This window comes from Saccopteryx bilineata, chromosome 1, assembly GCF_036850765.1.
Source record: "Saccopteryx bilineata isolate mSacBil1 chromosome 1, mSacBil1_pri_phased_curated, whole genome shotgun sequence".
Lineage (NCBI taxonomy): Eukaryota > Metazoa > Chordata > Mammalia > Chiroptera > Emballonuridae > Saccopteryx > Saccopteryx bilineata.
In genome coordinates this window covers 13,246,380-13,271,494 of record NC_089490.1, presented here as the reverse complement: position 1 = coordinate 13,271,494, position 25,115 = coordinate 13,246,380, and the positions used below count along the sequence as shown (strand labels likewise).

Below are 25,115 nucleotides of genomic sequence, written 5' to 3'. Positions count from 1 at the left end.
TCTCCTTCCTTCATTGATTAAGTTATCTGAGTGTCTTACCACTGTTGGGTAGCTTCCTGCAACATGTCTACTCAAAGCTTTTCCCAGCTCTAGGATAAAGCTATTGAGTCAGAGGGAACAATGCCAGACTGAAGAGCTTTGTTTAAGTATTTTAATAATAATAAAAAAGAGACAATACAAAATCCAAACATTTCTTTTTACAAGTTCAGATACATTTTTCCCCCAAGTGCAAAATATTCTATGAACTGCATCATTTACTGTTTATTGTTGATTGTGTAAGGAGATGCTTATTATGTTGGCAGCAGTGGAAGGCAGATATAAATACAATATTTTGAGATTTCTTCTGCATGGAAAAAAAAAAAAAAGCCTCCTACATGGTAATGATTATGCTGAACCTTCAGTTCAAATCACACGAAAGCAAGTTTTCAGTTTGTTCATACCGCTATAGTCTGTTATCTAGATAAGTTGATAACAGAACTGGGGATTCTATTTCCTCTAATCATATATTTTCTTAAAGGGTTCCTAGTCCAAATAATGGCCCAAGGACAGGCTGTGCTACCATTGAGACAGGCTGAATTTGAAGCGATCTTTGTGTTGTCTCCACTCTTTTCTTACTGTGCTTAAGAACGAACAAGCAGGTTAACATTATTTCCTGCTATGGTCAGTTATTCTTGGTCTCCCTTTCCCTAGTTTGAGCCTCTGACATTGAGGTTAAGCAGCAAATACAAAAGTCTGAATGCTCTACAACATTTTCTGACATTTTGAGAGATGACCTCCTAATCCATTCCGGCATCACCTCACACAGGCATATGGAGATCACTTCTCAGATACAGAAACTTCTTCAGGGCCAAAGATCAGGGCTGTATCACTTACTGAAAACCCTCAGTAACAAATCTGAGCCTCCACCACCTCAAACTAAACCAATCCTGGGGAAGTCAGAGAGCTCGATGTCAGCCTCTGGGGACTTGTGAGGCTGGGGCAGGTGGCAGCTCGAGTTCAGACGGTGGTCAGTTTTCTCCTGATTCTGAGAGTTCCCTCAGGTTTAGGGAATGGGGCTGGTCTAATAATACAGAAAGGGGGGCGGGCGGCGGTAGAGAAATAAAAGGGATTGCATGTTGCTGAGGATATAAGTGCCTTTCTGATATGCATCATTTGGTGCTCAGAGCGCCTGCAGAAATGGCTTCCTCTTCCTAGACTCGGAGCAGGGCAGTTTCGTACCAAGATAAATGAAGCCTTCCAGTACTGTGCACCGGTGACACCCATCCTGCAGAGTGGCCTCTGGGCTGACTCGGGAAGGATGCCCACTTACAGTCTTTCCACTTCCCCACACTGGTCAAGTCCTCCTTTTCTGTCTGACCTATAAAGACCTAGAGTCCCTGAGTGTCGACTCCTCGTTCAGTCCACTGAATCCATAGTTGGATGCACCCCAGGCTGGCTTCTCCTGTAGGCTGAGCAAGCAGCTTTGCCTGGGTTCTTAACCTCCTCAACTTGGACAACCTAAATTAAACGTGGAGGATGTTTGCAGGTCTTCACCTGCTCACCAAGATCGGTCTTGACATCAGTTTTAGAAGCTTAGTGGTCTATACTTTCCATACTGCAGAAATCATTTGCAGGTCCCAGAAACCCTGGAATAAATGACCGGAAGAAGTGTCTTCGTGTATGTATGAGGTGACCGGAAAGGAAGAGTGTAAGGAGAAGCCAGACCCTGGAGGGATATAAATTGGGAAACGCTTGGACTGGCTTCCTAAGAGAGATGCCAACGGCAGGGAGAGAGGAATCGGAAGGTTATCCTAGCTTCTGGTGGACAATCAGGATGGCTGAAGTTGATTAAAGCAGTTTTTATGGCATTTCCTGGGAAACGGCTACGTAGAAATATGGCTACTTCTATTGAATAACCATTTTCCCTGCTTGGAGGCCGCCATGTTGGATCTTTATAGCTGCACCCGCTTTGATCCAGATGATCCAGAGACAAAGGCAGCCAAACACTCCACCCTTAGGAGCCTTGGTGTTAGCTAACGGGACATCAGAGGATCCTATTCCCAAAGGCTCTTTTGGCTGGTGAATGCTACTGATAGGGGGAGGGAGGTGGTCAGGCTCCTTTATTTAGTGTTGACTCTCCTGGGGGAGCAGTCCTCTTGAATGGTCACTTAGAAATAAACACTACAAGTCAATTGGTAGCCTTTGATTGAATAGGACTGCAGCTTTGGGTGAACTAGAAGGAGCAAATGGAAAATAATTTTACAGGCAGTGGTGGATTGAGGGTGGAGTATGTGCAGGATCTGGGCTTGGGTATTGACTTGCTTCTTTTGAAAAGCACTACTTGAGGAAGCTAGGCTTGAAGTCAGCCCCTAGAGGAAATGGCCAAGGTCAGGCATACAGCTTTGTGCCTGGAAAACTGTCCTATTCCTGGTTTCCTCAGTCTGGTCTCTGGCCGCAGGGCCCTGAGTCAGCCCATCCCCAGGGGCTGGTCCCGGTCTTCCTCCATGTGCACACCAGCAGAAACCAGGATGAGGGCAGGGGAAAACGGAGGGTTCCCACTTGGGGTAGAGAATCACGGACCGATTCCATTGGCTTCTACAATCATGAGGTCCATGCTAAATCCGTGGAGAGGCACAGGGACAGCAGGACTGGTTTAGCAAACACAGGTCCCTGTCCTTCCTGCTCCTTAAAATCCCCAGAATTACTGTCCTACACATTGGGTGCCTCTGAGCTACAGCCCTGGGTCACCCACGCAAGGGCTCGGGCGGTCCAGGTGGCCACTGGTTGAGTAACAGAGACAGGTCAGGTGCTCCAGCACTCCAAGTTCATGAGATTCAAAACCATTTTTCTTCCACTCCAAACATATACTCTTCTCTCTTGGGAAGCTATAAATAGGGTTGTTCTAATAGAGGAGAAAGAAACAAAAACAACAAAAAAACAAAACCAGAAAACAAAACCCCCCTCCCTCTAGACAACATAGAAAGACTCAAAAATGATTGCACTTATTAGATGCGGACAGGGTGGGCAGAAGGCTTGCCAAGTGCACGCACGTGCGCGCGCGCGCACACACACACACACACACACACACACATTCCTCTTGCTACCCACAGCCTGGGGCCAGAGGTAGGTGGTTCTGGGCTGGCTGCGGAGTGGGGTCCTCTTTGCCGGAGCCCACAAGCCACCTGGGGCTACCAGGGAAAGACAACTCTGGGGCAAGGCCCAGGCTGGCTCCTACTTAGCAGCCACGTTTCTTGAAGGACCACACTTAGCAAGGGGCATAGGGCTCCCCCAGGGAGCCGGTGGGTAGGGGGAGGGGTGGGGGAGGGCGTGGCTGGGCCAGGGAAGACGGGAGAAGGGATTAGTGTTTGAGGCTGGCTTCCAGTTGTCTCTAGTCCCTTCGATGACACGATTTCTTTCCTCTTTTCTTTTTTCCCCTTTCTTTTTCTGGGCGATGCTTTCGAACCTGGGTTCCGTCCTGCAGTGCTCTAGTCCGTCTTGGGGAGTGGCAGCAGTGTTTTCTACACGGCAGTGCGGGCTGCCCTTCCTCATCCAGGTGGAGTCCACCAGCCCCGCGCCTGGGCCTCTGTCAGCCCCCACGGACTGGGCCCCAGGCGGACAGCGGGGAAGGAAGCAGAGGGACCGGAAAGACAGGGAAGCCGGCTGGGCGGGCCATCCAGGGCTCAGACCACGTGCCCCCAAGCACCAGCGTGGACATTAAGCCCCTAAGTCAAAGGCTTCTTTGGCAGAACCCCGGGTTGTTAGAATCACCTGGGTGGGGGGCATAGCCAGGGGTTACTCTGGCTCCTGACTAGTAAGGCACAACCTTATAATGGCAGAAGCCCCTCTTCCCCCGCCCCCATTCCCCCAGGACACCCACCACTTTTGGGGCCTCTAGCACTCTTCCAAGCAGATGGGTTTAGGGATGTGGGCTGGTAACACGGGCAGCGTGGCTGGGGCGGGGAGGGGGGTACTGTTCCTTCACCCTCAGGGGGAAGAGACCCAGTACTGAATGGCTTTTGCAGGGAGCACGGAGGAAGAGGAGGAAGAGGAAAGAGGGAAAGAGAGAGAGAGAGAGAGAATGAGAGAGGAAAAGAGAGAGAGGCAGAGACAAGAAAAGGAAGCTAGAGAGACAGAAAGGGAGAGCTCTTGGTCTCTATGGCGATACTTGTTTTCCCTCTAAAAGGAGAGGAGAGAGTGCCCCGTCTGCGGGCGGGGCCGGCGGCTCGGAGGGCTGAGGAGTCTGGGTCTTCACAGCCTGGGTCTGGGCTCAGCAGCCTTATTTGTAGGGCCGCAGGAAGCTGGAGACCTTGGAGCGCAGCAGCTTGATGAAGGACTTGGGCAGCATCTCCTTGTGCTTCTCCGTGTACTTGAAGTAGTTCTGGGGGTGGGCCAGCACCTCGAAGAAGGCCTTGATGAGCTTCTTGTCCTGCGGAGGACGGTGGGCGGCCCTGTCAGCGCAGGTGGCGGGAGGGGGGGCCTGGCCTGAGCTCAGCAGCAGCCCGTTGACGCCTGGCAGGCACACTCGTCCCCGCTCCCTGACCTTCCTCAGATAGAGCCTATGACACTCTCTCGGGCTCCCAGGGCTCGGGTCCCAGTCCTCTGAGCCGTCCCTGCTGACTGCACCTTCCAAACACATCCAGGCTCTGACGTCTCCCTGTCCCCACAGCCAGCACCCTGGTCCAAGCCACCGGCACCCCGGTCCAAGCCACTGGCACCTCGCCCTTGGGGCTGCGGCCACGGCCCCTCGAGCTCCCTGCACTCAGACCTACCTTGTGCTCCTACAGACCGCTGTTCCCCCCACCGGCCAGAGCGCCCTTTCAGTTTTTAACTAGGTCATGTCCTCCTCCCACTCAAAGTCACTCAGTCAAGCCGCGTCCCTTGCGCTGCCCATTGGCTGAGTGTGACCGGTGCCCTGTCCTCTCTCTTCCACGCCCCTTTGCCTCCCCCTTATTCTGCTGAGCCACACGGGCCCTCCCAAGGTCCTTACACATGCATGCCACACTGCGCTTGGGAAGCTGCTCTCCTGACCATCTGACAGGTGGTCCCTCTACCTCATCCAGGTCCCCTTCCAGAGGCTCTCCCTGACCACCCTGTCCGAAACAGCAACGTGGTGTGTGGAGGGCCCGTGGGGTGCCTGGCCCTGTGCACCAGGGCTCAGGATTTCCGGCTTCTGGGCTAGCGTTCCTCCCATTGCTCAGCCGGTGTTTTAACACAGGAGGTGGGGCTTCCAGACTCCTGCCCCCACCTTCCTCAAAATGGCTCCACCCCTTCATGCATTGGAATTTCACGGCACATTTAAAATAAAGGTTCAGGTGCTTTAAAAAATGTTCACAGGCCCTGGCCGGTTGGCTCAGCGGTAGAGCGTCAGCCTGGCGAGCGGGGGACCCGGGTTCGATTCCCGGCCAGGGCACACAGGAGAAGTGCCCATTTGCTCCTCTCTCTTCCCCTCCCACAGCCAAGGCTCCATTGGAGCAGGGATGGCCCGGGCGCTGGGGATGGCTCCTTGGCCTCTACCCCAGGCGCTAGAGTGGCTCTGGTTGCAGCGGAGCGACGCCCCCGGAGGGGCAGAGCGTCACCCCTGGTGGGCGTGCCGGGTGGATCCCGGTCGGGCGCATGCAGGAGTCTGTCTGGCTGTCTCTCCCCATTTCCAGCTTCAGAAAAATACAAAAAAAAAATTTTTTTTTAATGTTCACAAAGGACTGCTGAAATTATGTTCTTTGCACTCTGCAAGTTCTACGAGACTTTTGTTATCATGTCCCTTATTTTAATGATAATACAAAAATTATCCACATGGGCTCACCAGCTTGAGCGCAGGGTTGCTGGTTTGAGCCCCAGGTAGCTTAGAAAAAAAAAATTTTTTTTTTAAAGAAATGTTTCCGGCCCTGGTTGGTTGGCTCAGCGGTAGAGCATCGGCCTGGCATGTGGGGGACCCGGGTTCAATTCCCGGCCAGGGCACATAGGAGAAGCACCCATTTGCTTCTCCACCCCCCCTTCCTTTCTGTCTCTCTCTTCCCCTCCCGCAGCCAAGGCTCCATTGGAGCAAAGATGGCTCGGGCGCTGGGGATGGCTCCTTGGCCTCTGCCCCAGGCGCTAGAGTGGCTCTGGTCGAGGCAGAGCATCGCCCCCTGGTGGGCAGAGCGTTGCCCCTGGTGGGCGTGCCAGGTGGATCCCGGTCGGGCGCATGCGGGAGTCTGTCTGACTGTCTCTCCCCGTTTCCAGCTTCAGAAAAACGCAACAACAACAACAACAACAAAAAAAAAAAAAAAAAAAAAGAAATGTTTCCAACATTGAATAGAGACACCTGGGTCTTATGGATCCCAGTTTAAGAAAAATCTTACTTTAAGGAACTATAGTCCTAGTCACAGTCCTTTAAAAATCATTAATTTGGCCCTGGCCGATTGGTTCAGTGGTAGAGCGTCAGCCTGGCGTGTGGAAGTCCTGGGTTCGATTCCCGGCCAGGGCACACAGGAGAAGCGCCCATCTGCTTCTCCACCCCTCCCCCCCTCCTTCCTCTCTGTCTCTCTCTTCCCCTCCCACAGCCGAGGCTCCATTGGAGCAAAGATGGCCCGGGCGCTGAGGATGGCTCCATGGCCTCTGCCTCAGGCGCTAGAGTGGCTCTGGTGGCAACAGAGCGACAACCTGGATGGGCAGAGCATCGCCCCCTGGTGGGCGTCCCAGGTTGATCCCAGTCGAGCACATGCGGGAGTCTGTCTGACTGCCTCCCCATTTCCAGCTTCAGAAAAATACAAAAATAAAAATCATTAATTTAAAAACGTTTGTCTCTGTGGATAATAATTTTGTGTGTGTGTGTGTGTGTGTGTGTGTGTGTGTAACAGAGACAGAGGGCCAGATAGGGACAGACAGGAAGGGAGAGATGAGAAGCATCAATTCTTTGTGTGGCACCTTAGTTGTTCATTGATTGCTTTCTCATATGTGCCTTGATGGGTATGGGGGAGAAGGGAGGGCTACAACAGAGCGTGTGACCCCTTGCTCAAGCCAGTGACCTTGGGCTTCAAGCCAGCGACCTTTGGGCTCAAGCTGGTAAGCCTGCACTCAAGCCGGCAACCTTGGGGTTTTCAAGCCTGGGTGCTCTGCATCCCAATCCAATGCTCTATCCACTCACTGCACCACGGCCTGGTCAAGTGTCTTCCCCCTTTCCTCGATGGACGAGGAAAGAGACATTTCATCTCACCTTCCCTTTCTCCTCCCTCAACAAGATACTACATCTGACTGGGCGATACTATGTTCAGATGGGGTTAGGCTCGAATCCCAGGTCTACCACCCGGCAACTAGTGAAGTTCTCTGTTCCTCAGGCTTCCTGTCTGCGAAGCGATTGTGAGGAAAGCGCCTAATTCACAGAGTGACTGTGTATCTCCCGAGACTGTCCGCGTGAGCACCCAGTGTGAATGCCTGCACTCTGTCCCCCGTTCCTTAGACGTCGGCTCTAGTCATTGTTGTTATTTTCACTTGCCTTTAAGATCTCCTGGTGGTTTTCAGACGCATAAAGACGGCCGTCCCGCACAATGTCTTCTACCAGCTGCTCGTAGTCCTCTGCAAAAGCCAACCAAGGCGAGGACCTCACCAAGGGCTGGGAACACGGTCCGCGCCGCCCGTTTCCCTCCGCCAAGGCCCCCTCCCGCTCCCCCCAGACCTCCCAGGCGCCCCTGCCCCCGCTCACCGTCATAGGTAACGTAGGGGATCTGGAAGCCCCGGGCACTGTTGGCCTCGCTCGTCTTGAAGTTGATCCAGAGCTTCCTGGAGCGGGCTGTGAAGGCGATGGGGCGCTCGTAGGTCTGGCAGGTCTCGTAGGTGGTGATGGAGGACGGGGAGGCTGGGAAAGGCAAGGAGCCGGTCAGCGGAGTGGCAGGGCGGGCCGACCACGCCCACGCCCACACCCCGCCGCAGGGAGGGCTGTGAGCGCATGGGTCAGGGGTCATGCATGCCAGAGAGGCTGCCCCCCTGCGCAAGCACCACCTCAGCCCTCACAAACACAGTCTTCCTCCTGCCCTGGGCTTGTTCCACAGCTCCGCTTTGATGTCGGAACACTCAGATCACGTAAGCAATCGGACATTTACATGCATGGAACAGCATAGGGGCTAGAACAGGGAAGCGGCACGTGGACCACTGCGGGAGTCCTCAGCCCAGGGCCGGCTGGCTGGGCCACATTACCGCTGTCTTCCTCCGTGGGCTTCTCTCCCCTGCACCTCCCTGCCACTGCACAGTCCTTCGCGTGCCAAGCGTCTCCCTCCCTCCGTCCCTCCCTCCCAACCGGTCCGGACTGCCCTGCCCTGGCCCAGCCCTGCAGCCACCCACAGTTCTTCCTCATGACGAGGACGTCCCCACACTCGTCCTCAGATGGCAGGAAGATCTCGGGTACCACGATAAGGATCTTGCGCTTGGGCGGGGGGTTGATGTTCCAGACGCACTCCACGCCAGCCGGGTAGTTGCCTGGGTAGTTGGGGGACTCGATATAGCCAGTGAACTCACCCAGCTCCCCACCGCACTGCCGATCTGTAGCCGGGCGCCGGAGGGGACAGAGAGAGAGAGAGAGAGAGAGAGAGAGAAGGGGAGGTCAGCGGGGAACCAGGCCGGGGTCACGGAGCAGTTCCGAAGCGAACGTTAGACACAGCGGCTGTCCGCCTCCCTGAGCACATCGCCTGTTCTCCAGGCTCGGGGTCCACCTTCCTCCCTGCTCGTTTAGCGCCTTCTCAGCTCACTGCACCCGTCTCTGCCTCCTTGTTTATTGGCTGTCTCTAGGGACAGGGTGCTGCAGGGACGAGCCCTGCCACTGATCTCGAGACTGGGTGGGTTGAGGAGAGATGGAGCGTAGGACTCTCCTGCCCTGCCTCTTCCAATGCCCACTGCTCCCAGGCCTCTCCGACCCCTTTCCACCGCCTGGCAAGGCCACGTACTCTTGCACTGGGCTACGCTGGTGGAGCCGTCGAAGTCAGTGCTCGTGTTTCCCGGACAGCGGGTGCAGAAGTTCTGACGGAAGTCAGGCTGGTAGGAGCCCATGGCGCAGCGGATGCAGCGATGGATGCTGGTGTTGTAGTAGTGCCCCGGAGAGCACTGGACTGCAGGCAAGGGGGACAGGCAGGCGTTACAAGGGGCGGGCAGGGGGGAGTTCCGGGGCATGGGATGGGCAGGACACATCCACCAAGGGGAACCAGGAGACTGAAGACGCCAACGTCCCTTCCAGAGTCCCGGCCTTTCCTAGGCAGGCCAGAATTCGAATCCGGGGAGAAACAAACCGAACAGAGGTTGGCCACAGCGTCCACCCTTTTCTTCCCGGCACCGGGCAGTGCTAACCCCGTTCAGAGACCCGTTTGTCGTTTGTGTTGAGGGGAAGGTGCCACCAGCTCTGCAAAGCAGAGGGGGAACTGGTTCTGCTGTTTACTCCCCAGTTCCCAGGCTTGGGGCTTGGGGCAGGTCCTGTGAGCAGGACGGTGCGGCTGGTCAGGCAGCTGGGCTCTCTGGGTTTAGGGACGACAGTGGTGCGACCAACCTGGGTATACTTTGGGGACGTAGAGAGTGTTTTTTGGAAGTAGCTGGGGCAGGGGGGTCCCCCGGTGGGTGAGCAGCCTACTCACCTTTGGTGTCACAGTCTTGGAAGGAGATGGCCCCCTCGTGCTTGGTGGTGAGGCCCCCGCCACACGGGAAGCACAGGGTCCGGCCCGCTTCAGGTTGGTAGGTGCCCCGCGGGCAGGGCTGGCAGGGCTTGAACCCATCTACAGAGTGTTGGCCAGGTGGGCACTGACCTGCAATGGACCGAGGGCCCAACTCTGATGGGGATGGTCCTGGTCATCCTTTCGGGGTCACCCAGTCTCAGGGGGACAGAGGCACGCGAACAGGACGTTGACTAGGAGAGTGGCCTGGAGCCTGGGCCTGCCCTTGGGAAGTCCCGTGCCCACCCTACCCCGCTCTGCATTGTTCCCCTGGCACCTGCACATGTGGTGACGTTGGTGGCTCCAAGAGGCCCGTGGGCATCACTCCCAGGGCAAAGGTCGCAGGAGAGCTGCCCTTCTCTCTCCTGGAAGGTGCCCGCCGGGCATGGCACACACTGCTCCGTCTGGCCGTGGTAATACGTTCCCTGCGGGCAGCTGACTGAGGGAGAGTCGGCCGCGCTAGCCACCCACCCCCCTATGTCCCCCACCCGGGCCTGACTCCCCTTCCCACTTCCCCAGACTAGAGGAGGAGAATCTTTGTCTGGAGACAGACAGCACCCTGCTTGGGAGAATCGGGGGCCAAAACCACATGCAGGTGAGTCTGGAGGTCCCACCTGCTGTCTTTCTAGATTCCTGCCTGGGACCAAGGAGGAGAGGAGACAGATGGGCAGGAGGGTCGGGCTGCCTCACAGTTTGAGAGATGCACCAGAGACCATCGAGCATCTCGCTCTGAGCCAGGCCCAGGCCGGGCCTTTCCCACTCCCGTGCCCCCCGCCCCCGCCCCCCGCCAGCTCCCTTACCACACTTGACCCCGGCGCGGTGCTGCCCGGGCCTGCAGGCCTCCACGAGTTCAGCTCGCTCCCCCGATGCCGGGCCCGGCTTGTGGGCCAGCTCATAATCCAGGCCTGCCAGGCGCAGCAGGAAGCGGTCCTGGTTGATGGACTTCCTGAGCATCTTCAGGGACCCTTTCAGCCGCCGCTCCATCCGCTGTCGGAGGCAAGGCAGCCCGCAGCCCGCTGGTGGCGGACGGTGGTTCGGGTCAGAACAGAAAGAGGAGGCGAGGCCCCGAGCAGGGCAGCGGCAAGGGAGCGAAGCCAGGAGCCGGAGGTCGGAGGCCAGAGGTCGGAGGGACCGTTCTCCGGGGCTCGGCCCTATGTGGGGTCTGCCTGTGGTACAGGCTCCACACACCCCACCCCTTGCTGTGTGGACCTGGGGTTTCCCTGCCTCAGTCCTCCCCCTTCCGCCCTCCTTCCCACAGTGCTCCCAGCCCAGCCCCACCTGTGGTCCTCCCCTTCCCGCCCTCCTACCCACAGTGCTCCCAGCCCAGCCCTACCTGTGGTCCTCCCCTTTCCACTCTCCTTCCCACAGTGCTCCCAGCCCAGCCCCACCTGTGGTCCTCCCCTTCCCGCCCTCCTTCCCACAGTGCTCCCAGCCCAGCCCTACCTGTGGTCCTCCCCTTCCCGCCCTCCTTCCCACAATGCTCCCAGCCCAGCCCCACGTGTGGTCCTCCCCTTCCCACCCTCCTTCCCACAGTGCTCCCAGCCCAGCCCCACGTGTGGTCCTCCCCTTCCCGCCCTCCTTCCCAAAGTGCTCCCAGCCCAGCCCTACCTGTGGTCCTCCCCTTCCCGCCCTCCTTCCCACAATGCTCCCAGCCCAGCCCCATGTGTGGTCCTCCCCTTCCCGCCCTCCTTCCCACAGTGCTCCCAGCCCAGCCCCACCTGTGGTCCTCCCCTTCCCGCCCTCCTACCCACAGTGCTCCCAGCCCAGCCCCACCTGTGGTCCTCCCCTTCCCGCCCTCCTTCCCAAAGTGCTCCCAGCCCAGCCCCACCTGTGGTCCTCCCCTTCCTGCCCTCCTTCCCACAGTGCTCCCAGCCCCGCCCCGCCCCACCTGTGGTTTCTTCGGCTCTGACTTCCGCCTCCAGCTCCAGGGTGAGCCGAGTGACCTCCTTGCCTGGAGGGGTCCGGGCCCTCCGGCCCTTGCCCTTCCGAGAGGAGTCACACTTGAGGTGGATGAAGGTGACCTGGCAGTCAGAGCAGGGGGCACCACCTGGGGGAGAGGCCTTGTCAACAACCCCAGGGTGGCCCGCGGAGGATGGGGCAGGTCCTCGCTCCCAGCCTTCACCGTCCACCTCAGCCGGCCGGACCTCCCCAGGCTCTGCCTGCCGCTCCCCGGCTCCCATTTTAGTCTAAGAGGATAATTAGCTGGAGGGGGTGGGGAGGGGGGGAATATCTGAGGGCTTCCTGTGTCCGGTTTTGTCTCTGCTCTTAAGAGTCAGGGTGCCGGTGAGTTTCTAGAGACCCCACTAAGCAAAGGAGCACGGGGTGGGGAGGGCTGGATGGCCAGACAGCCTCTTGGAGTGGGGTCCCCAGTCCAAACCTGGCCCCAGGGTTCTGCCAGCTTCCTCCACTCGGCCTCTGTTGCGCAGGTGCAGACGGCACTTGGCGTCCTTGATCTTGAAGGAGGCCCGCTGTTTCACCGGCAGCACTGCCGCCTCTAGAGGGATGGCAGAGGCTCAGCCCAGCCTGGGGGGCCCTGGGGGCGAGGGCTGCGGTGGATGGAGGGTGTTGAGAAGCTGGGCAGTCAGCCAGGGGCTCGGCCGGAGGGAGAGGCGTGGCGAAGGCCGAGGCAATCAGATGTGAGGGGGAGAGAGACGGAGTAAGGCACAGGGCAAAGAAGGGGGTCCAGAAGAAAAGGTAAAGCTAGGGGTGGGGGGAGTTGATGAAGAAGAGAAAGAGGGGCCAGTGAGCAAGGGGGTGGAGCAGGAAGGGCCCCGGGCGGGTGCTCACCGTGGCAGTGGTTGGAGCCGGTGCCGTTCCCGGCGTGGCCCGCTCGGGCTGGCGTGGCCCTGGCGCTGGGGGTGCCACAGCTCACCGTGAAGCCGCTCTCGGACTCTGAGAGGAGGGGGCTGTCACGGCTCTGACCTGCGCCCCCCGCCCCCCAACAACCCGCACTGGCTGGACAACCCTAAACGGGAGCAGAGGAGGAGCGGCAGGATCAAGCTGGTCCTCCTCCTCAGCCCTCCGGCCACCCCTGCTACGTACCGGGCAGAAAGCGGGCCCGGGACGGGCAGCTCAGGGCACAGCTGTCCTTCTTGCCGGACCGGTTACAGCTAAGCATGGCTTTGGAGGCACTGGAGCTGCTCTGACACTTGATGGGCTCTGGGAAGGGTAGAGAAGCCTGAGCAGGGGGCCTTCTGCTCCCTTCCTGTCACCCCCCCCACACACACACACACCCGCCTTCAGTTGGGACATTGGGAAGAAGAGAATCAGCTACAGGCGAACTCAAATAGCTCCATTCCTCCACTCCCTGCCCCCTCCCCTCTTTCCTCAACGCCATACACCTCCCTTTCCAGAACCCCGAAGCTGCGGTGCTAGACGCGGCCAGCAGAGGGCGCCGCCCACCTGTGCAATCCTTGCCATTCCAGTGCAGCCGGCCCTGGCCCGCGGGGCAGGTGCACTGGTAGCTGCCGGGAGTGTTGATGCAGCCGAACCGGCAGCCTCCTCGGTTAATGCTGCACTCATCCACATCTGGGGGGGGGGGGGAGGAACGGGGAGACACAGACGGACAATGAGTGGGGGAGTGGGGGAGGGGAAGGAGCCAGGGATCTTTGGTTCGAGGTCCAGGCACTTCAAGATGACAGCTGGCCCGAGAAGAGCAAGCTCAAACCTGGGGCCTTCTCCCCTTTTCTCTGTCCACACAGTCAAAAGGACTACTGAGAAGGAGCCACGCTGATGAGCTTTCTGACGCCCCCCCCCAACTCCTACCTACCCGTGGGGCAGTGATCTGGGAGCTCAGGATGGAGTCAAGGGGACGTGTTGGGGACAGGAAATAAGACGTTCTGGAGGCAGGATGCTATTCCCCAGTTCCCAAAGCCCATTTCATCCCGTGCGTGTGCCCGCCCCTGGGGAGTGCCCTCGGCAGGCCGCAAGCCAGCCCAGAAGCTTGCTCAGTGGGAGGGGCCTGGTGGCCCGGGGCTTACCCCCACAGTGGGTGACACCATACAGCACGTAGCCGTGATGGCAGAGGCACTGGAAGCTTCCTGGCGTGTTGACACATATGTGGTCACAGGTTCGGTCAAAGGAGCACTCGTCTATATCTGGAAGGACAAGGATTCGAACCACCGAGTCTGTCTCGGGGGACTTGACCCTGGGGCCCCCTTGCTCAGGTGAAGGGCCTAAGTGAGGGCCCTTGGTTCTTCCCTTCAATTCAAAGTCCCTACTCATGGCCCAGCCCTAGGAACCGGGGACTCAGCGATGCCTGCCCACCACCCCCTCTGCGCCCTCCACGTGGAGTCCTTGGGGTCAGGAACGGCAAGATCTGACGCCTACGTAGGATCAGGGTTGCGTGTGGTTAGGCAGGGTCAGACCTGCCCAGGACACTAATGGGGGTGAAACCCACCCCTCACTCCTTGCCAAGACATGTGTCCCGACATACAGCTTGGCCGCCAAAAAGAAGGTGTGCATCTGTTACCCTATTCCCCCACGTATAAGACGCACCCTTCCCCCAAAAATTAGGTGTCTAAAAACTAGGTGCGTCTCATACAGTGGTTGTGGCATTTCAAATGCCATAGGTGGAACTGAGGACGAGGCCATCTATGAAGACAGTGATTCGTCATCAGACACAGAGGAGGATAAGCTAATCGATGGGAGTTTAGACAGTGATGAGGAGTTGTATGAATTTTATGATGAATAAAACGTAAGTCCAATAACTTGACGTAACACATTTCCCCCCTCAAATTTTGGGCCCCCAAATTAAGGTGCGTCTTCTACATGGGAGCGTCTTCTACATGGGGGAAATACGGTCATTTGCAGCACGACACCACTTAAACTCTCCCCAGTGTCTATTGTTGTCTCTTAGGCTCTGGCCGGGTGGAAGCCCTCCTACCCCAGGAAGCTCCCCAGGCTTCCCCCTCGGCCCAGGTCCGCTCACCCTGGCAGTTCCTCTCATTGATGAGAAGCTTATAGCCCTTCTTGCAGCTGCACTCAAAGCTGCCCACCGTGTTACGACAGATGTGGTCACAGCCTCCATTGTTCAAGCGGCACTCATCTATGTCTGGGAAAGCAGGAGAAAGTGGAGAAAAATCAAAGGTGAGGCTGCAGGCTGGGGACAAACGCAGACACGTCCGCCCCTTCCCAGATGGAATCAGGGAGCGCCCCGAGCCTGCCTCGGACTCTCCCTCTCCTGCCTCTGTTTCCCCCCGGCCAGGGGGCACGGCTCTGCCTCGAGCAACAACACCCTTCCCCAGGCTGAGTCTCCTCAGAAGGGGACACGTGGGACCTGAGTCAGGGGCCCTCAGGAAGTAGGTGGGCGTTTGACCTAGGAGGCTAGTCCGTACCTTCACTCTGCTGCTGACAGCCCTCCCCCATCCCTGGATAGGGATGGTGGATAGGGTTTATTGCTTTCCGGCCCTCCCATCCCTGCCTGTCACGGGAGCCCAGCCGGGCGGGTGGCACGGAGTGGCGCAGAGTCAAAGGGGCAGGTAGTTCTTCAGAGAGGAGAAGCCAGGAGGTGGGGTGGCTGATGGGGGTCAGGAGAGGGGGCCAGGCGGGGGCGGGAGGCTGGGCGGGGAGAGGTCTGGAGAGACTCAGGCCTGAGGCGCTTTCAGCACTAGGATGGGAGGGGGGGGGCGGGGGTGACCAGCTTCCTTCCTGAGGTCAAGTTCCCCAAGCTGGTGGCAGACAGGACCCAGGCTCCTCACCCCTGCCTCTCCGTGGGGTGGGGGCGGGGGCGGGGAGGGCGGCTGCCACTTCAGTCTCAGCATACCTGTCAACAGTCCTTCCCAGCAGGAAACCTCTCAACTCTGGCTGTCTGACCTGCTGCCCCTGCACCCCCACCCCACCTCTCCCCACCTCCCCAGTCTTCTCTGCCAGCTGTTGGGCCAAAGGACACGAAGAAGAACGAACCCAGACCTCCTTCCAGCCTCTACCCCTTGCGCCCAGGGAACTCGACCCTGATGAGTCATTATTTGCAGTACGGCCGCCCCACACTAAGGAGCTGGCTAAGGAAAGCAGGGGACAGAGCCGTGCTCCCCACGCTCCCATCTGACCAGTGCCGGGAAGGTCTGGCGGATGTGGGCTAGGAGGGTTACGGAACCCACGTGTAAAAACACACACACACACACACACACACACACACACACACGAGGCTCAAATATCCTTCTAGACCCAGGGACAGATGTCAACGCCATGGTCATTAACCAAGAGGGTTCGGGATCCGTAGGGGACAGGAAGGAGAGGGTAGGGAAGATGAGGGGCAGGGGACACTAAGGGACTGGCTGCTGGACTTTGAGCCTCTTGAACTGAGAGGGGGAAAGCTGGGCAGGAGACAAGCCTTGGTCGTGACATCAGTTCTTTACAATCAGGAGAGCCCGTCCCAAGGGGTACAGGAGGTTTGGTCCTCGAATAGGTCGGTTATCTCAGACCCCGCCTCCGCCTGGGAACCGCGGGGTCCCTGTCCGCTGAAAGCCCGTACCTTTGCAGGTCTTCCTGTCCGGCTGCAGCATGAAGCCCACCGGGCAGCTGCAGTGGACGCCGGTCGCTGCGTCGTGGCACTTACTGTCACAGCCCCCGTTGTTGACAGCGCAGGTCTCTGTTAAGGAGGGGGAGGCGGTCACCAGGTTATTGGCCTGGAGGAGCCCCAAACTCGAGCAAAGTGGAGAGCACGAGCCCCCCCCCCCCGCCCGGAGGGAAGAGGGAAGGCCTGGCTGCCCCCCTGCGCTTTAGAAGGAGCGTTAAGCGGAGGCTCCCAGCCCCCATCCCCTCACAAGTACAGCCAAGCAGTCCGTGTCCCTGCCCCCTACTTGATTGAAACAAGGTGGACAGCAGTGCGGCAGGTACAAGCCAGAGCTGTCAGGCAGGAATGCGCTGAGGGGGCGGGGGGGGGCGCAAGGAGGGATGGGAGCAGCCGCTACCCAGGGAGCAAGAAGGGGTGGACGAGTTTCCTCCTCTCTCCACCAACCATCTCTCGGGTGGGTGGTGGGTGGGCGTCATGGTGGGACAGTCTGGGGCAGGGTGAGCCCGCCCGATGAGTCCTAAGGCAGCTGATGGCCGTCCAGGCATCGGCTCCTCCCTCCCTGCCCAGCTGTCTCTAAAGTCCCCAGTTCCAGGACAGGATGGGCTCCCGGCCACTTCCCGGCCACCACCTGCGCCTCCCAGCCCCCTCTCTCTGAACCGGGGTGCAGGGGGACTGGAAGCCCACTGTCTCCCTTTCCTAGTGGGGAGGGGGGCAGGGGAGGAGGGGGCGGAGAAGAAGAGTCAGGGAAGGGAGGGCGTGAGAAGGTGGGCGAGAGGGAGGCAACCTCAGAGCGGGCTCTCTCCCCTTGTCCCCCCTCCTGGCTGGTGGGTTTTCCCCTCTGCTGAGAGCTCAGCATCGTAGGGGGTGAATGGATGGGTCCCTCTCCGTAGTTTCTGAATTCAGAGCAGGAGAAAAACAGGTTTGACCACCAAGGAGTGTGAGGTGAGCCCAGGGAAAAGCCATCAGCTTAAACAGTACGAGGCCCTGAGGCAGGGACCAGGGACCATCCGTCCTCAGGGGTGGTCGGGTGAGGGGGTTAAAGAGGCAAGACCCTCAGGCCTGCACGAGGGCAGAGAGGAGAGAGGTTCTCAGAATCGGGGCAACGGAGTGAGAAAGGCAGCAGAGAGGACTGTCATCTGGAATCTTTGCCCCCTAAACCTTCGGCCCAAGCCGCGTCCCCGGGGAGACCAGCAAGGCCCGGGCACAAGAAGGCCTCCTCGGCCGGTGGGTCCCTGGTAGTGCGCCTGCCCCTCCAAAGCCCAGGGTTGGGAGCAGACACAGTGAGACCTCCCCTGTGGCACGCCCCCACCTTAGTCTCTCCTGAGGGTCCCCAAGATGGCGGGAGGAACCCGGGAGGGAACCCTAGGTTCAGGCTCCAAGCCCAGCCATTCCCCCCAAGAATGTTCTGAGTAGAAGAAGAGGTCCCCCGAGCCCTGGAGCAGGGAGAGGGAACAGAGACCCTGCGTCAAGTCAAGGTCGAGTCGGAGGGACCCAGGATGCGGAGGGGTAGAGCTGGTACGGGGGTCGTCCCAGGCTGGAGAAGTGCTGGGCAGAGCTGCCCGCCCCGACAGGGCAGCCGTGGGCACGGCTGGGGCATCAGGCTGGCACGGCCTCCACCCTTGCTCTTCAGGCTGCGGTACTGAACCACAGGTGACTCTATGCCTGCTCTGTGCCAGGAGCCTTCTGATGCTCTACACACACTATCTCAGCGACCACCGCGGCCCTAGGGCAGGGCTCAGCCGGCCGGTTTCACAGAGTGACCCGGGGGTCAGACAGGAAAGGCGCCTGCTTGAGGTCACACAGAGAGTGGTGGAGGCAGGACTCACACTCGGGTCCGTCTGAACTCGCATGTCAGGCTCTACGCCGCTGGGGCAGGGCGGAGGTGCTGAGTGAGGCCAGACCTGGGAGCTGCCGTGGGCACGGCGCCCCAAGGAGGGGTGGTACCTCACCCAGCAGGTCAGCAGAGAAGGGAAGGGGCTGATGGCTGGGCAGGGGTGAGGTGTTAGAGGCTGGCGGAGGGAGAAGGTGGCAGGAGGGAGGGGACAGGAGAGGAGAGTGACAAGAGCAGAGAAAGAGGAAACCAACAAGAAGGCTCCTGGACCAGCTGCTGGGGACACTCGGGAGACTCTCGGGAGGCCACGTGCCCAGGCCGCCCGGGGAGCCCTGCGGCTGGCTGGCAGGCTGGAGCCGGGGCAGGCGGCCCAGCGGGCATGCCATGCGGTTAGTGGGACCCCCAGCAGGTTAGCCCTTCCCCTAGCAAGCCGGTGAGAGCAAGCGGAGAGAGCAGACATATTTACCATTAGAAACGGCCTGAGGGGGGACGTGCTGCTCTAGACGCCTTTCCCCTGTTTGACATTGTAAAAAAGCTGTTTAGATGCTGGGCGGGGGAGCCACTGGGGCCCACCAAGCTGAGCGAAGCCCTCCCCGCCCTCCTCCGCCCTGCGGACCCAAACCACTGCCCCCTGGGTTGAGCCCTGAGACTCCCAAACTTCACTCCCCGGCCCTGTCCTGCCTGGTACCCTCTCGGAAGCTGGGCTCCCACCAGGTGACTGACAGGCAAGTCTCAGAGAGGGGCAATCATCGTGGGCCCAGACCACAGGGTACGCTAGAGGCAGCGCGGGGACCCCAACCTCAAGTCTTACAACCTGCCAGATCCCGAAGGGTGCCCACCCTCTCTGCTAAACCAGCCTGCCCTGTCTCCCCACTAAATCTCAGTGTCCTGACGGTCCCAAACAACGGAGCCCCCGCCTCCCAGGGCTGGGAGAAAAACGAGATGCAGGACAAGGCCAAGTCAGTTCTCCTGGAGGAGAGAGAGAGAGAGAGAGAGGGGGGGGGGGGGAAGAACGCAGCTGTGGCCCTCAGGACGGCCTCGTGTGCTCTCTTCTTCCTCACCAGGCCGCGGCTTAGAAGGCAGGATGGGTCTTGCATTAGGGGAAGAGCTCAAGCTTGACAGGGGGTATTTTCAAAAGCAGCTGTGCTCAGGGCCTTCTGCCGGGAGGAACCCTCGCCCCCAGCCCTGCACCCAGGGGCCCCGAGCTCACACATGCAGCTTTCCCTCAGGGACTGCATGCACTTCCTCTCGGGAGACTCCGGGGAGGTGTGCGTCCCGGGGTGGTGGTGGGGGCTTAAAAAGCAGAATTAGACTCACGAGGGAGAAACAAAAGGAGCCTGAACGACCAGCCTAGAGAAGGCAACAGGAAGACCCGAAAAGGTTCCGGGGTCTTTGAAGAGTTAGTTCAGAGGCGGACATGGAGCAGGCGAGATGTTACTGGGAGACCCAGAGAACCGTGCGCGCCACGTCTCTGGAGCGGGGTCCTGCGGGAGGCCTGTAAGGGCAGCGCCTGCGCCCCTGTGCTGGTCTCGGGGGGAAGGCCGTGCTGTCTGCAGAGACGGGGTGGGTCTCCGGAGCGAGGGGGGGACAGCCTGGTTCTCAAGCTGAACATCAAGACTCCGCTAGACGCAGAGCGACTGCGTTCGCACGTCCTGTCCCGTGTGTCGTAGCCCACGAGACGAACTGCTATTCCTGAATACGGCACCCCAGAACAAGCTCACCCGTGCCTGGCTGACTCCTCCCTTTCAGCCCCCTTTCTCCAAGGGGACGTCAGTCCCATCAGCTTCCTCAGCACTCTGCTGAGCTCACAGTCAAGACCGAGAGACTTTGGGAGCTAGGCATTACACGAAAGGAATTCAACTCATCCGTGGTCCCCGAAGATACATGAGGTAAGGCTCAGGAACTCAGGGAAAGGGATCCAGGTGTTAGGAAGGCCCCACACCAGGGCAAGAAGAACAGAAGGCTGCAGGTGGCGAGGAAGTGAGAGGTGGCCACGCACGGGCAGAGCGAGGGAATCCCGCTGGGAAGTGGACGAGAGCGGAGGAGATAGGGAAGTGGGAGGCAGGGGAAGGGGTCCCGGGGAAAAGAAGCCCGGAGTCAGGAAAGCCCACTTGTTAGTTCAGGGCTGGGTGTTCAGGAAAGAGCCGTCTGTCCCACCCTCTCGGTTCCAGACGGGACTGTGGGCTGTGACAGCTGCCATCTTGCCACACTGGGCCTCTCTGGTCAGACTTAATCCTGTGTCATCCCAGCTTTCCTCCCCCTTCTCTGCCACAGCCCTGGCCCACAGGTGCCTCTGCTAATTATTCCCAGCTGGGGGACACTTGATCCAGGAGGAAGAGGGTGGTGGGGCTCCCGGTGGAGGGGAAGTGGAATCAACGGGTTGGGAGAGTAGAAGAGGATCAGGTGGGCCTTTCGGCCTCTCGGAGTTGTCCCTGTCTAGACCTGGCATTGTCTGGGTCTTCAACTCACTCACCACTCATTCCGTGCCAGCGCTTGGGGCCCCAGGTCCCCCCTCCCCCCTCTCATCACTGGTGGACTACGTCCTCCTCCGCTGGCCTCACCCACCGATGCATGTCTTTCCGTCCGTATGGAGCACAAACTTGACGTGGCAGCCGCACCGGGGACCCTGCTCTGTGTCATCGCACGTGTGCTGGCAGCCCCCGTTCCCATAGTTGCACGTGACTGTACAGAGAGGGCAGGAGGCCTGTCAGTCTGCTTCTCCCGGGGTTAGCATAACTCCGTTACCGGCCCTCGGGTCCAGCCGCCTCGCCCACGCCCACGCCTCCCTCGCCCACGCGCCCTCCTCCCTCGCCCACGCCCCGCCTCCTCCTGCTGCCCAGGCCCCGCCTCCTCCCTCGCCCACGCCCCGCCTCCCTCGCCCACGCCCCGCCACCTCCTGCTGCCCAGGCCCCACCCCGCACCCGCGGCAGTCCCCGTGACCTCACGTTTACAATCCCGCTGACTCTTGGTGAGCTCGAAGCCGGGGCGGCATTCACAGGCAATGCCCCCTTTGGGCGTCTCCCGGCAGATGTGTGCGCATCCGTGGTTCTTGTTCATGCAGTTCATGCCTTCTAAAGGGGGAGGGGGGCGCGTGAGCGCTCGAGACCTCCGCACGCCGCCATCCCCCCGGGACAAAAAGGGCCAGAGGGACTGCTGGGCCCAGGGAGCTGGGAGAGTTTTCCACAGAGGATGCGAGACAGGGAGGAGACCTGCTCCCCTCCGCACAGGGGCCCCACGCGTCCTGCCCATAGAGCTCGGAGCCCTTTCGAGTAAAGTGCAGGCCCTGGAGAGCCTGCATGATCACCCCCGCCCTCCAAACAGCCGCAATCTCTAGAGTCCAACCCGCTGCCCAGCGCTGTGCTGTGTCCTGGGTGGACTTAGGGAGGACCCATGGATAAGGTACAATATAGAGCATGGCCTCTGTCCTCAAAGAGCTTACAGTCAAAGTGGAAGGAGGCAACAGTGTGAGTGGACAGGAGCCGGTACAGGTAACTGTAATTACTGTACACTTTTGTTCAACCACTGTCTAAGCTCCAGCTCCACGCACAGTGGCATGAACCGGACAGAGCCCTTGCCCTTGGAAATGTCACCCATCTGGGGGTGAGGGAGCCCCACAGACGGAAGACACATCCGTCTACTACTGCCTGCCCTCCCCACCCAATCCAGGGGATACGGCTTCTCGGTGATGCAGCCCCCCCCAGATGACGGCAGCTTAGAGCTCAGCCATCCACGATTAATGAGGAATGAGATCCCCCTCGGGTCTGGACAAGGGTCGTCCAGTAGTAGCCTTAGTCCCATACGGCCCTCCAACCCCAAATAAATTCCCTCCGATTTCGTTCTAAGACAAAATGATCGTCGCGGGATGTGACCTAAGTTGAAGGACCAGAGAAGCTGATGGAGTTGAGAATGCGGTGTGCGACTCAGGGGTTACTGAGGGAAAGCCCCAAGCAGACACAGATGGCGGGGGGGGGGGGCCTGGGAGCATGGTGCGGGGACCCCCAGGCCACGGCTGACCTTCCGGCCGCTGGATGCACGTGTGCTGGTTGTCGCTGAGGAAGAAGCCTTCCCGGCAGTGGCACTCGTAGCTGCCCATCATGTTGACACAGCTCTGCTGACAGCCACCATTGCCCTCAGCGCACTCGTCCACATCTGCGCAGGACAGGGGTGGGTGAGGCCGTGGGCTGCGGGCCAGCGTCCAGGTTGGGCCCTGGGACTTCAGCACCAAGGGTGGGGAGCACACACACCTCCCCCTGCTCCCCAGTCCAACTCCCAGCCCTTGGGCAGGCTGTGACCACCCATTCATTCATCAGCCCGGGTTCTACTGCTCAGGAGGAGGCCACCACATGGAGCGGGGCTGGGGGCTAAGCAGGGAGGGAGGGGACGTATGAACAAGGCTCACTCAGGTGACTACTTGCTCCCCTGTCTATAACCTGTTGGAATTCAGTCTGAGAGCAGTGGGGATGAGGAAAAAAGGCAGAGCAAGAGAGGCAGAGATGGGCTCTGGCCAATTGGCTCAGCGGTAGAGCGTCGGCCCAGCGTGTAGAAGTCCTGGATTTGATTCCCAGCCAGGACACACAGGAGAAGCCCCCATCTGCTTCTCCACTCCTCCCCCTCTCCTTTCTCTCTGTCTGTCTCTTCCCCTCCCACAGCCAAGGCTCCATTGGAGAAAATTGGCCCAGGCACTGAGGATGGCTCCGTGGCCTCTACCTCAGGCGCTAGAATGACTCCGGCTGCAATGGAGCAACGCCCCAGCTGGGCAGAGCATCGCCCCCTGGTGGGCATGCTGGGTGGATCCCGGTGGGCACATAACGGCAGGCAGAGATGAAGGGAGGAGAGGGGAGGGGGCGAGGCCCTGGAGGGGGCAGCTGGTGGTGAGTGGCCAGGGAATGAGGACCTGGGAGAGGGTGCTGCGTGCAGGGACAGCTGCGGCTGCCAAGGTGCTGAGGTTGGTGTGACAGGGCAGGGCGAGGAAGGTAGTGTGCCTCCACTCCTTCAGGGCAGAGACCATTTCTGTGGACTGGCCACAGCCTGGTCCTTGCTCCCCTCCCCCCATGCCTGGGCTGGCTGCCATATTCCCTAGCCTCTCTCCTATTTTGGTATAACAAAACAAAGTCTGGTAGTTTTGCAGCGAGGGTGGGGGGCGGTGGGGGAGCACCCCAAATCACCTCCCGCAGGTTGCAGATCCAGGCTCACCCGGGGCTCCCCCTTCTACACCTGACTCTGTCCCCTGCTGCCAGCCCGGCTGCCATTCTCAGCTTCCTGTGACCCAGGAGGCGCAAGGGCTCCCAAGTGGAGCGGCTGGAATCCAGGCTCCTGAGGGCCTCGTCTGCCTCTCTCTTCCCACCCCCTCTGCTGAGCCTGAACACCCCGTCCTTCTCCCTTCTGGCCTCGGGCAGAGGGGCTTCGACCCAGCAGGGCCCTGCCCAGGAAACGCACCTGTCAGGAAAGCCAAGGAGGCAGACCTTTCTCCAAAGGACCCCTTCCATCCCTTCCCCCCATTCTCGTATCTTCTGGTTTGTTTTATAAGGAAACAAGACTTGGCGAGGGGGGCGTCTAGAGAGGTCAAAGGCAACTGAAAGAAAACTTAGAAGCTGTAGGCAAATCGTTGTCCTGGTCCAAGTGCCACAGCCTCTCTTTCAAAGGAGTTCCCAGAGAGGCCCTCCCGTATGACTGGGCAGACAGGTAGTGAGGTTTTTCCCTGTCGCTACAGTGGTAAGAGAGGAGGCCAGGCTGAGGGTGAGGGCCTGCAGGAACTAGGGCTTAGAGGCCTGGGTGGGGAGTGGGGACCGGAAGTCTGGCCCAAGGATGAACTGGGAACAGGTCACAGGGTGGCTCTGCAGTGAGGAGGCTCTGCTACCTGGGTTGGGAGTGGGGACCGGAAGTCTGGCCCAAGGATGAACTGGGACCGGGTCACAGGGTGGCTCTGCAGTGAGGAGGCTCTGCTACCTGGGTTGGGAGTGGGGACCGGAAGTCTGGCCCAAGGATGAACTGGGACCGGGTCACAGGGTGGCTCTGCAGTGAGGAGGCTCTGCTAGGTCTCGGGACCTCGGCTAGTTCCTCTGTTTGGGGGTGGGGCGAGGGAGCAGCTAGCCCGCTACTCTGCGCATTGTTGCTCCTGCCTCTGTTCCCTTACTGGTCCTCTGCTCACCAGTCTCTGACAATCTGTTTTGGCACCAGAGAGCAGGAATTGAGGGAGGGACCCCCGGGTTCCTATCTCAGATCTTTGTACGCGGTGGACTTCAGTTTTCCTACTTGGGGAAGATTCTGACACAGTCCTAGTGAGTGACAGACACCAAAGGCGAGCGGAGCTCTCTACAGGTTCTGCTCTCTCTGACCCAGCGCCCGGGACGAAGGACAGCAGGCCAGGCGGAGGCCCCAGACCTGAGGAGAGGGCAAGCCTGGAGATGCCAGGATGGGCCTTTAGGGTCAGAGGCCCCCCAGGGCACAGGGAAGCCCCAGCGGCCTCCACTCTGTACTAAAGACTCTATGGGGCACTCTACCCATGTCCCCTCGCAGTGACTCAACCAGAGCCCTCCGTGGACACCAAGATGCCCAGCGACTGGTGGGTCTGCCCGAGGCCACTACAGCCTGTGAGCGGCAGAGCTGGGCTCTGTCTGGACCGAATTACCTTCCCGCCCCGCCCACTGTGGCCACACCCACTGTGGCCACCTGCCCCTGGCCCTGCCCTGGGAGCACGTTCTGGCAGCATCTCCTGTGCTGCTTCTCACCCAGCAGCAGGACAATTTCCTCCTCAGTCTCAAAAGGGAAACTGACCTTGTTCCCTATTTTGCAGCTTCCTGGTCACTTTTCCTCTCCTTGCCTGGGAAATGGGAAATGCTGAAAGCACCTCCTTCTGCACACGCCCCCCGCCACCCACGTCCTCTCCCCCGTGCTCACCCAGGCAGTTGTGTCCGTCATGCGCCAGGTGGAAGCCATCATAGCAGGTGCATCGGTAATTGCCAGGGATGTTGACACAGTCGTGCACACAACCTGCATTATCCTCCCGTTCACACTCATCCACATCTGTGGGCAAAGAGGAGCTGAGAAGGTGAACCCACCAGTCTGCCCCCCACTGTCCAGCCCTGGGCTCAGCCCTGTGAGGGTTTTAAAAAAGATAAATCACCAC

The 25,115-nt window shown here is 59.5% G+C and overlaps 1 protein-coding gene across 6 annotated transcripts in view; it reads right to left on the bottom strand.

Annotated features, from left to right (window-relative positions):
- Positions 1 to 175: 175 nt before the first annotated feature.
- The window catches only part of SCUBE3 (signal peptide, CUB domain and EGF like domain containing 3), a 40,475-nt gene continuing 15,535 nt past the window's right edge, over positions 176 to 25,115 (bottom strand). Inside the window, exons 3-23 of one of the 6 annotated variants that reach the window (XM_066232981.1) lie at positions 24,887 to 25,012; positions 22,004 to 22,138; positions 20,935 to 21,060; positions 20,555 to 20,671; positions 18,456 to 18,503; positions 16,117 to 16,233; positions 14,575 to 14,697; positions 13,625 to 13,741; positions 13,047 to 13,172; positions 12,687 to 12,803; positions 12,432 to 12,536; positions 12,022 to 12,138; positions 11,533 to 11,691; positions 10,445 to 10,660; positions 9,922 to 10,083; positions 9,570 to 9,737; positions 8,892 to 9,053; positions 8,293 to 8,490; positions 7,658 to 7,810; positions 7,451 to 7,530; positions 176 to 4,405 (exon numbers count right to left, since the gene is read on the bottom strand). In XM_066232981.1, coding sequence (XP_066089078.1) covers positions 4,256 to 4,405; positions 7,451 to 7,530; positions 7,658 to 7,810; positions 8,293 to 8,490; positions 8,892 to 9,053; positions 9,570 to 9,737; positions 9,922 to 10,083; positions 10,445 to 10,660; positions 11,533 to 11,691; positions 12,022 to 12,138; positions 12,432 to 12,536; positions 12,687 to 12,803; positions 13,047 to 13,172; positions 13,625 to 13,741; positions 14,575 to 14,697; positions 16,117 to 16,233; positions 18,456 to 18,503; positions 20,555 to 20,671; positions 20,935 to 21,060; positions 22,004 to 22,138; positions 24,887 to 25,012 — 2,822 coding nt within the window. In that variant the 3' untranslated portion in view covers positions 176 to 4,255. The remainder of the gene's footprint in view (positions 4,406 to 7,450; positions 7,531 to 7,657; positions 7,811 to 8,292; positions 8,491 to 8,891; positions 9,054 to 9,569; positions 9,738 to 9,921; positions 10,084 to 10,444; positions 10,661 to 11,532; positions 11,692 to 12,021; positions 12,139 to 12,431; positions 12,537 to 12,686; positions 12,804 to 13,046; positions 13,173 to 13,624; positions 13,742 to 14,574; positions 14,698 to 16,116; positions 16,234 to 18,455; positions 18,504 to 20,554; positions 20,672 to 20,934; positions 21,061 to 22,003; positions 22,139 to 24,886; positions 25,013 to 25,115) is intronic. The other 5 variants (XM_066233148.1, XM_066233028.1, XM_066233092.1 and 2 more) reach the window with 5 other exon arrangements.